General features: G+C 38.3%; 1 protein-coding gene across 1 annotated transcript in view; it reads left to right on the top strand.

Annotated features, from left to right (window-relative positions):
- LOC121373828 (periostin-like) overlaps positions 1 to 9,793 on the top strand; it is a 48,538-nt gene extending 38,745 nt beyond the window's left edge. Inside the window, exons 12-13 of the mRNA XM_041500604.1 lie at positions 5,755 to 5,875; positions 8,662 to 9,793. Coding sequence (XP_041356538.1) covers positions 5,755 to 5,875; positions 8,662 to 8,882 — 342 coding nt within the window. The 3' untranslated portion in view covers positions 8,883 to 9,793. The remainder of the gene's footprint in view (positions 1 to 5,754; positions 5,876 to 8,661) is intronic.
- The last annotated feature ends 2,287 nt before the right edge of the window (positions 9,794 to 12,080 follow it).

Below are 12,080 nucleotides of genomic sequence, written 5' to 3'. Positions count from 1 at the left end.
TAGTATGTTTCATTAAGAATGTGATATTATTAAGTAGTTGATAATGTGGTATGTTAAAATCAAAGTAATAATGAGTATTTTCTGGCATTTCTGTTTTCCTTAAAGTAAAGTAAAGTTTGTTTTATTTAACGACGCCACTAGAGCACATTGACGTCAAACATATGGTCATTCTGACACTGTTTTTAGAAGAAACCTGCTGTCGCCACATAGGCTGCTCTTTTATGACAAGCAGCAAGGGATCTTTTATTTGCGCTTCCCACAGGCAGGATAGCACAAACCATGGCCTTTGTTGAACCAGTTATGGATCACTGGTCAGTACAAGTGGTTTACACCTACCCATTGAGCCTTGCGGAGCACTCACTCAGGGTTTGGAGTCGGTATCTGGATTAAAAATCCCATGCCTTGACTGAGGTCCGAACCCAGTACCTACCAGCCTGTAGACCAATGGCCTAACCACGACGCCACCGAGGCCAGTATTTTTTCCTTAAAGACACACACAGATCCTAGTTTCAAACCATAAAAACAGACACTAAGTTTACTTAATCTACAAACGTGTAACACATCTGGATAAAGTTACAACAGAGTAAAACAAGACCACGAAATATAGCAATATGTCATAACACTGACGTATCACTGAGCACTATGTCATAACACTGACGTATCACTGAGCACTATGTCATAACACTGACGTATCACTGAGCACTATGTCATAACACTGACGTATCACTGAGCACTATGTCATAACACTGACGTATCACTGAGCACTATGTCATAACACTGACGTATCACTGTAGCACTATGTCATAACACTGACGTATCCCTGAGCACTATGTCGTAACACTGACGTATCGCTGAGCACTATGTCGTAACACTGATGTATCGCTGAGCACTATGTCGTAACACTGACGTATCGCTGAGCACTATGTCGTAACACTGACGTATCGCTGAGCACTATGTCGTAACACTGACGTATCGCTGAGCACTATGTCGTAACACTGACGTATCTCTGAGCACTATGTCGTAACACTGACGTATCGCTGAGCACTATGTCGTAACACTGACGTATCGCTGAGCACTATGTCGTAACACTGACGTATCACTGTAGCAATATGTCGTAACACTGACGTATCACTGAGCACTATGTCGTAACACTGACGTATCACTGAGCACTATGTCGTAACACTGACGTATCACTGAGCAATATGTCATAACACTGACGTATCACTGTAGCAATATGTCATAACACTGACGTATCACTGAGCACTATGTCGTAACACTGACGTATCACTGAGCACTATGTCGTAACACTGACGTATCACTGTAGCACTATGTCGTAACACTGACGTATCACTGTAGCACTATGTCGTAACACTGACGTATCACTGTAGCACTATGTCGTAACACTGACGTATCACTGAGCACTATGTCGTAACACTGACGTATCACTGAGCACTATGTCGTAACACTGACGTATCACTGAGCACTATGTCGTAACACTGACGTATCACTGAGCACTATGTCGTAACACTGACGTATCACTGAGCACTGGCATTAGTTACTTTTTTGAGGGCGGGATGTAGCCCAGTGGGAAAACGCACACGGTCGGTTTGGGATCGATCCCCGTCAGTGAGCCCATTGGGCTATTTCTAGTTTTAGCCAGTGCATCACGACTGGTACATCAAATGCTGTGGTATGTGCTGTCCTGCCCGTGGGATGGTGCATATATAAAAGAACCCTTGCTTCTAATGGAAAAATATAGCTGGTTTCCTCTCTAAGATGATACGTCAGAATTACCAAATGTTTGACATCCAGTGGGTGACGATTAATAAATTGATGTGCTCTAGTGGTGTCGGTAAACAAAACAAACTTGTTTTTAACAAATGTCAACTGCTATTGTTTCACAAGTGTAGGAAGGTGCTAAAAAGTGGGGGGCGGGGGCACACTTTCATATTTACACACTTTTACACTGTTATAAAGCAAATATAAAGCAAAATATCCGAAAAGTGGGGACAAACTCATCATTTTTCGTTTTGTAGTGTGATCCTCAGTTTGCAGCCATTGTAAGATGTTTGTGATGATACTAAATACATTTTCTTGTTTAGAATACCAGTGTCTGTATATATTGAATGTGTTTGCAGTCATATACTAATGTTTGTAGCACTCAGTTTTTACTTTTAATTTGTGATATAAATTTTTTCGTACATACAAAATTATTGGGCTACCACAAGCATTAGGACAAGAACAAACAGCTTGTAAATACAGACACTGATATTCTAAACAACAAACAGCTTGTAAATACAGACACTGATATTCTAAACAACAAACAGCTTGTAAATACAGACACTGATATTCTAAACAACAAACAGCTTGTAAATACAGACACTGATATTCTAAACAACAAACAGCTTGTAAATACAGACACTGATATTCTAAACAACAAACAGCTTGTAAATACAGACACTGATATTCTAAACAACAAACAGCTTGTAAATACAGACACTGATATTCTAAACAACAAACAGCTTGTAAATACAGACACTGACATTCTAAACAACAAACAGCTTGTAAATACAGACACTGATATTCTAACTGACATTCTAAACAACAAACAGCTTGTAAATACAGACACTGACATTCTAAACAACAAACAGCTTGTAGATACAGACACTGATATTCTAAATAGAAAATGTATTTAATTTGTATGTTATATCATCGAAAAGGCTCTGTTGGTCGGAAACATTTTACATTGGTTGTAAACTCGGGACTGTCCCTTTAAACATTTTACAATGGTTGTAAACTCGGGACTGTCCCTTTAAACATTTTACAATGGTTGTAAACTCGGGACCGTCCCTTTAAACATTTTACAATGGTTGTAAACTTGGGACTGTCCCTTTAAACATTTTACAATGGTTGTAAACTCGGGACCGTCCCTTTAAACATTTTACATTGGTTGTAAACTCGGGACTGTCCCTTTAAACATTATACAATGGTTGTAAACTCGGGACCGTCCCTTTAAACATTTTACAATGGTTGTAAACTCGGGACCGTCCCTTTCAACATTTTACATTGGTTGTAAACTCGGGACTGTCCCTTTGAACATTTTACATTGGTTGTAAACTCAGGACCGTCCCTTTGAACATTTTACATTGGTTGTAAACTCAGGACCGTCCCTTTGAACATTTTACATTGGTTGTAAACTCAGGACCGTCCCTTTGAACATTTTACATTGGTTGTAAACTCAGGACCGTCCCTTTGAACATTTTACATTGGTTGTAAACTCAGGACCGTCCCTTTGAACATTTTACATTGGTTGTAAACTCAGGACCGTCCCTTTGAACATTTTACAATGGTTGTAAACTCAGGACCGTCCCTTTGAACATTTTACATTGGTTGTAAACTCAGGACCGTCCCTTTATAAACATTTTACAATGGTTGTAAACTCAGGACCATCCCTTTAAATGGTTGTAAACTCAGGACCGTCCCTTTAAACATTTTACATTGGTTGTAAACTCAGGACCGTCCCTTTAAACATTTTACATTGGTTGTAAACTCAGGACCGTCCCTTTAAACATTTTACATTGGTTGTAAACTCAGGACCGTCCCTTTAAACATTTTACAATGGTTGTAAACTCAGGACAGTCCCTTTAAACATTTTACATTGGTTGTAAACTCAGGATTGTCCCTTTGAACATTTTACATTGGTTGTAAACTCAGGACCATCCCTTTAAACATTTTACATTGGTTGTAAACTCAGGACTGTCCCTTTAAACATTTTACATTGGTTGTAAACTCAGGACTGTCCCTTTAAACATTTTGTATTGGTTGTAAACTCAGGACCGTCCCTTTAAACATTTTACATTGGTTGTAAACTCAGGACCGTCTCTTTAAACATTTTACATTGGTTGTAAACTCAGGACCGAAAGAAATGGTTTTTTATTTCACGACGCACTCAACACATTATTTTACGGTTATATGGCGTCAGACATATGGTTAAGACCACACAGATTTTGAGAGGAAACCCGCTGTCGCCACTACATGGGCTACTCTTCCGATTAGCAGCAAGGGATCTTTTATTTGTGCAAGTGGTTTACACCTACCCATTGAGCGTGCGAAGCACTCACTCAAGGTTTGGAGTTGGTATCTGGATTAAAAATCCATGCCTCGACTGGAATCCGAACCCAGTACGTACCAGCCTGTTGACCGATAGCCTAACCACGACGCCACCGAGGCCGGTACTCAGGACCGTCCCTTTAAACATTTTACATTGGTTGTAAACTCAGGACCGTCCCTTTAAACATTTTGCATTGGTTGTAAACTCAGGACCGTCCCTTTAAACATTTTGCATTGGTTGTAAACTCAGGACCGTCCCTTTAAACATTTTGCATTGGTTGAAACTCAGGACCGTCCCTTTAAACATTTTGCATTGGTTGTAAACTCAGGACCGTCCCTTTAAACATTTTGCATTGGTTGTAAACTCAGGACCGTCCCTTTAAACATTTTGCATTGGTTGAAACTCAGGACCGTCCCTTTAAACATTTTGCATTGGTTGTAAACTCAGGACCGTCCCTTTAAACATTTTGCATTGGTTGTAAACTCAGGACCGTCCCTTTAAACATTTTGCATTGGTTGAAACTCAGGACCGTCCCTTTAAACATTTTGCATTGGTTGTAAACTCAGGACCGTCCCTTTAAACATTTTGCATTGGTTGTAAACTCAGGACCGTCCCTTTAAACATTTTACAATGGTTGTAAACTCAGGACTGTCCCTTTAATAAAACAAATATGGATTTTAATGTGTACCTGTGCCAGTGCAATAACATCATGATCAGGGTCTCGGGTATGGGCCGAGTCTAGCAAGACTCGAGTCCGTTCACAGGATCGAGTACCCGTGCAAGGAAGAGCACTCTCAGTTAATTATATTTTTTTACATCAATTTGCCATATGGTTGCCGCTGGTTACATCATAGGGCTATGACACATGAAGAGAAAATAAAAGTCGAATGTGTGGAATGCAATACAAGGGCATGATTTTGGCATCCATGTTCAGCGCTGGAATTAAGATGCATAATGCCATTTTACTTTATTCCTTGTTAGTTTAATTAAAGACTAGTGTCGGGTACTCAGGTCCGGGTCGAATTTGATCCTCGAGTATTCGAGTCCCCATATTTTTATCTCATGACACATTAATTTTTATTATTAGATAATTTAGTGAAATATTTTCATGAAATAATTGATGTTTTGTTAGAATATAACAGAGTTTTTGCCGTTTTTAAAGTTTAGTAGATAATTTGGCGAAATAATTTCATGAAATAATTAATATTATGTTAGAAAATAATTGAGTTTTTTAAAGTTTAATAGATAATTTGGCAAAATAATTTCATGAAATAATTGATATTTTGTTAGAAAATAACTGAGTTTTTGCCATTTTTTAAAGTTTAATAGATAATTTGGCGAAATAATTTCATGAAATAATTAAAAAAAAAATTGAAAATATCTGAATTTCTGCCTTTCTTAAAGTTTAATAGATAATTTGACAAAATAATTGCATGAAATAATTAATATTTTTTTTGAAAATAACAAAGTTTCTGCCATTTTTAAAGTTTAATACATAATTTGACGAAATAATTGCATGAAATAATTAATATTTTGTTAGAAAATATCTCAATTTCTGCTGTTTTTAAAGTTTAAAATGATCATTTTGGCAAAATTGTCTGCTGACCCAGAGCTGGCCTCATTTTTCTCTTTGTTTTTTCCAGGTTTTCCGCCGGATGATCATCAAAAATGAAAGAATTTACATCGATCAGCTGTCACCGGGACTTAAATATTTCCAATCAGACACTGGCGAGGAAATACGACTCAACGTAATCAACGATAGATGTACGTATTCGATTGGATTAGATAACGTATTAATGCGCCTATATCCAATTACGGTTCAAGCACGTCTCTCCTGGGCACAATCTTTGACTTTGCCAGTGACTGAGTCTGGGACAGAAGGAGGGGTGGGTAGAGTTGAAAATGGGCAGAATTTTGAAAATAGCAATTAGTAGAAAAGTTAATAGAATTTTAAAAAATTAAAGAAAAAGTTACAAGCCGAAAATAAAAAGAATTGACTGCTCGGCCGAATATTTATATAATTTGTAGCATTTAAGAAGGACAGTCCAAAAATAAATAAGAGAATGAAGAGAGGATCAGACTATTTTAATAATATTTTTAAAAAAAAGTCATTTTGACATAAAATTTTGAACAAAGGTCTAAAAGTTTAAAGTCCGATCTATATGTCCACGTAAGTGGCCTCGTTAAGGCCGTTAGGGTGCACAGCTTGTAGAGCCGAGATAGGTTGCATCCCGTCAAGAAAACCCCTAGAGTAATAGTCATTAGATGTTGAAGGTGTAGTGCTGTGCTGAAATACAGATCTTGAGAAGCCGGATCCGTCTGAACAAGAGAATATCAGACTAGGGTATAGTCCAGTCGTCATAGGTTGGTATAGTGGTGCAGACGGGCCCAACTTCGGAGGATACGATATGGTATCAGTATAAAACAAAGTAAAGTCTAGAAAAGAGTAGTAGGGGCCGACCCCACTTCCTATTTCTTCTTAGAGTGGGGCGGACAATCTTCCAGTGCTACTAGAACAGGCTCGGACATGTAGAGACTAAACGCGAACAACCGTGGCATTCTGCAGAATAGCTGTCATACGAGTCACGGAAAAACAAGTTGACATAAGTCAGCTGAAAAAATTACTTGGAGGCAAAGAATCTCGCTAAAAAAAAAGAATCCAACCTGGTGGTGCAGGCTGTCGAAACGAGAAGCGTTCCAGCATTCATTCAGTTCCAATGGCCGCATACATCCCAGTAGAAAACTCCATTTCGCTGACAAAAACAAAACAAAATGAAGTCATTCCCACGTCGCGTGCACTTATTCAACACCATTTAAAAAGTACTCTGGCGTAGTTTTCATAAATGAAGGGAAACATTTTTCGTGTGTATTTTTATGTGTGTATAATAGTGACGTGTGATATATGTAACATTAAATACTGATTTAACAGTTTCATGTATTGTAATTAACTGTAAATATTTTTACAGTGGAAATTAGTATAATTCAATATAAATTGTCATTCTACAGATCGTGGACCAAATCTTCACCAATGTCTGAACTCTTAAATCCTTTCTTTTACAGTTACAAGTAGTATAATAAACTGTAAATATTTTTTTCAATATAAATTGTCATTCTACAGATCGTGGACCAAATCTTCACCAATGTCTGAACTCTTAAATCCTTTCTTTTACAGTTACAAGTAGTGTAATAAACTGTAAATAATTTTTTTTATAGATCACGAATTATTTACAGTTATCCAGTATGCATTTATATTATAAGTAACTGTAAATGATGTTTTGCAGTTACATGATTGTGATATTAAATATAAACTTTTCCTCATTTAGCAGATCAAGAACTCCAGTTAAACACTAAGGCATATTTTTCACCTAGACCCTAGTTTCAACCCGTAACAATGTTAATTTACAAATCTGTAACAAATTTGGATACAACAGAGTGAAACAAGAGTCGGTGACATTGAAATAACCTTAAAAATAGACTAAAACGCGACTCCATAACCGTTACGTCTCAGATGCACGTGCATTTTCAAAAACATGAAAAATGCATTTTGTGATTTTAGAAACACCAGGATGACCAAAAACACTTCGGTTGAACAGAACTAACTAATCTAAACAATAAAAACTAAGTAATGTTTGATTTCGGTGATCATAAACGGCTCTATAATAGTGAAAAATATGCCTTAGTGTTTAAAAACTAGGGTCTGTCCCTTTAATAGTTATCCAGTATGCCTTTTGTAATTAACTTGTAATCAATGGTGTATTGTTAGTTACATGTGAGATTAACTGTCAACTATTAGTTTTACAGATCACGGCCCCATTCCATGAAGCAATCTTAGGGCTAAGGGCATAACTACCTTATACACTTAAGGTGATCGTAGGTTTAAGATTGGAGATCACCTTTTCACTTAGGGGGTGAGACGTAGCCCAGTGGTAAAGCACTCGCTTGATGTGCGGTCGGTTTGGGATTGGTCTCAGTCGGTGGGCCCATTGGGCTATTTCTCACTCCAGCCAGAGCACCACGACTGGTACATCAAAGGCCGTGGTATGTACTATCCTGTATGTGGGATGGTGCATATAAAAAAAATCCCTTGCTGCTAATCGAAAAGAGTAGCCTGTGAAGTGGCGACAGCGGGTTTCCTCTCTCAATATCTGTGTGGTCCTTAACCCTATGTCTGACACCATATAACCGTAAATAAAATGCGTTGACTGCATCGTTAAATAAAACATTTCCTTCCTTCCTTTTTAATTATGCAACATGCATATTGTAATCACCTGTAAATGAAGAAGAAAGGAAATGATTCTGACCTTTGAGCAATGGGGTTCGACATCCGAAAAGTTAAACCAGAAGAAGATACAGAATTTTGTAAGGCCAGGGTGGGGGGGGGGGGGGGGTGAATCCTCAAATTCTGGCAAAAACGATTGAGCTATTTGGGGGAAATGTGCTAAACTGACGCCTTTTTACTCACTGGGCTATGTCCTGCCCCAACTGTAAATGAAGTGTTTACCAGTTACCTGCGATGTTGACTGTAAACTTGTTGTTGTTGTTTTCCACAGACCAGGAGCTGATCTTCAGGAACGTGCGAGCTCGAATCCTGCACTCCGACCTCGGCGCCACCAACGGCGTCATCCACATCGTCGACAGTTTCCTCTTCGTATCCGAGGATCTTACGCGCGAGGTGACGTCGACCGCGTCGCGGTCGCGATCATTGTCGGTTCTCTGTCTCGTTACTACGGTCGTGTGTGTGATTCTGTATCATCTCGTAGGATACGTCTGATATGCTTCATTGACATGGTGTATACAGGGTGGTATTGTTCATCCTCATAGTATATATAAATAACTGGTGTTATCCACTTATATAAAAAGTGATTGGCATTATCTGAATGTTCATAAGGTTCATAAAAGTCATACAAATCCTGAAAGGTCATGGAATTATGGCACTGTTATTACGTTCAAGGCCTGGGACGTAGTGAAATTTTGAGTTGAGTCATGGACAGTCATGAAATTTTGAGTTGGGACATGGCTAGGCATAGAATTTTAACTTTGGTCATGGAAAGTTTTGGAATTTTGAGTTGGGCCATGGACAGTCATGGAATTTTGAGCTAGGTAATGGACCGAATCGGAATTCTAACTTTGGTCATGGAATATTCTGGAATTTGGAGTTGGGGTCATGGACAGTCATGAAATTTTAAGTTGGGCCATGGCCAGTCAGAACAAATGCTCATTTCGAAAGCTGTAAGTGGCTCAGTGGTAAGACACTTGCCTGTGGTGCTATTGATCAAAGGATCAACTCTTGTCAGTGGACATAACACGCCTTGTTCCAGTCCGTGACATACGACTCGTATATTATAGGCGATGGTATGTCTCTTTCAGTCTGTGTTTTAAAACACATATCAGATAATCTCTTGCAGCAATAATAATATGGCAGGTAGCTCATGGCAAATTTTCCTTTGTGTTGAGGTCTCATTAAATATTTGTTAATTCTGTTTGGTAGGAGTAGCTTATATGATAGTGGCAGATGTTAATCTTTTAAACTATTTCTCAAGTCCCAGCCACTGTATTGTGACTGGTATACCAAAGATTGTGGTATGTGCTGTCTGTGGGATGGTGCTTATAAAAGATTGCTTGCTACTAATGGAAAAATGTAGCGGGTTTTCTCTCTAAGACTAATATGTCAAAGTTAACACATGTTTGACATACAGTAGCCGATAATTAGTAAATTAATGTGTCATTAAACAAAACAAACTTTAACTTTAACAAACATTCCTTTCCTTTCCTAATAGACACTGTTTAAACAATGTTTTTCTGTGTCTTTAAACAAACATTCCTTTCCTAATAGCCTCGGTGGCGCAGTGGTTAAGCCATCGGACTACAGCCCGGTAGGTACAGGGTTCGCAGTCTTAAGGTCTCAATGGGTAGGTGTACGACCACTACACCCTCTTCTCTCTCACCTAACCTACTGTCCTGGATAGACAGTCCAGATAGCTGAGGTGTGTACCCAGGACAGCGTGCTTGAATCTTAATTGGATATAAGCATGAAAATAAGTTGAAATGAAATGAAATGGCCACTGATTAAACAATGTGCTGAGGTGTCATTAAACAAATATTCCTTTCGTTTCCTAATAGACAGTTTAAACAATGTGCTGGGGTGTCATTAAACAAACATTCCTTTCCTTTCCTAATAGCCACTGATTAAACAATGTGCTGGGGTGTCATTAAACAAACATTCCTTTCCTTTCCTAATAGCCACTGATTAAACAATGTGCTGGGGTGTCATTAAACAAACATTCCTTTCCTTTCCTAATAGCCACTGATTAAACAATGCCGTGGGGTGTTGTTGAGACATACAGGTTAATTATACATTCACATTTCTATTAATATCATATAATATAGATGATTAACAGATGATTGTATGATTCTTTACATTCCACATCATAGTTGTTGCTGTCGTTTTTTCATCATGGCACTAGTTAGGTATGATACTTTATATAATTGTGTGTGTGTGTGTGTGTGTGTACTATGTATATGTGTGATGTGTATGTGTACTTGCGTGTGTGTGTATGTGCGTGTGTGCACATGCTCATGTATATGTCTGATGTGCGTGTGTGTGCACATGCTCATGTATATGTCTGATGTGTATGTGTGTGTGTATGTGCATGTGTGCACATGCTCATGTATATGTCTGATGTGTATGTGTATGTGTGCATGTGCATGTGCATGTGTATGTGTGTTCATGTACATATGTATGTATGTGTCCGTGTGCACATCCGAGTGTGTGCATGCAGTGTTTGTGTTGTGCGTTTAGGTATGGGTCTATGCATGCACATATGTATGTGTGTGTGTCTGTGTGTACTTGCAGTGTGTTATGTGCGTGCATGTAGTGTGTGTTATGTGTGTGCATGCAGTGTGTGTTATGTGCATGCATAAATGTGTGTGCATGCAGTGTGTGTCATGTGTATGCATGCAGTGTTATGTGTGTGCATGCAGTGTGTTATGTATGTGTGTGCATGCAGTGTGTGTTGTGTGCGTGCATGCAGTGTGTTATGTATGTGTGTGCATGCAGTGTGTGTTGTGTGCATGCATGCAATGTGTTGTGTGCATGCATGCAGTGTGTCATGTGCGTGCATGCAGTGTGTATGCAGTGTGTGAATGCAGTATTTAAAATAACTGATATCAATGTAAAATACTCACACTTTTATCCTGCTGATTTGTCTGGTGAGAAATTAGTATTTAAAATCGCTATCAGATTTCACGGCAAAATCGTGAAACCGAACATCTATGACTCATAATCATGTGACATAATCATGTGACGTAATCATGTGACGTAATACGCCAGGATTTAGCTCAGTGGGTTGAGTACTCGCTTGAGGTGCTTGCATCGCAGGATCGAACCATCTCGGTGGATCCATTCAACTGATTGTGGGTTTTTTTCTCGTTCCAACCAGTGCACAACAACTGGTCAAAGGCTGTGGTATGTGTTTTCCTATATGTGTGAAAATGCATATAAAAGATCCCAGCTTGCTGTAGCAGGTTTTCTCTGATGACTGCATGTCAGAATTACCAAATGTTTGACATCTAATAGCTGATGATTAATTTGATTAACTAATCAATGTGTTCTAGTGGTTTCGTTAAATAAAACAAACTTCTCCTTAATACCCCATTATCATGGTTACAAAAAACACTCTATTTATGATGGGTTCTGATGTTCACAGGGCACACAGTTGAACAAATGTTTCCCTAAAATTTGAAATCCAGGGCCGGTATTTATAAAGATTCTTAAATGCTTAAGAATTCTTAAATATAAGAAAATTCTCAGAATTCCTAAGAATTACTCTTAAATATAAGAATTTTAAAATAATTCTTAGAATCCCTAAGAATTTTTCTTAGAATCCCTAAGAATTTTTCTTAGAATCCCTAAGAATTTTTCTTAAATGTAAGAATTGCTCTCAGATTGCTCTTAGAATTGAGAAAAAGT

Source organism: Gigantopelta aegis, chromosome 5 (assembly GCF_016097555.1).
Source record: "Gigantopelta aegis isolate Gae_Host chromosome 5, Gae_host_genome, whole genome shotgun sequence".
NCBI lineage: Eukaryota > Metazoa > Mollusca > Gastropoda > Neomphalida > Peltospiridae > Gigantopelta > Gigantopelta aegis.
Note: the sequence above shows the minus strand (reverse complement) of the source record. Positions and strands in the feature narration are given on the sequence as shown.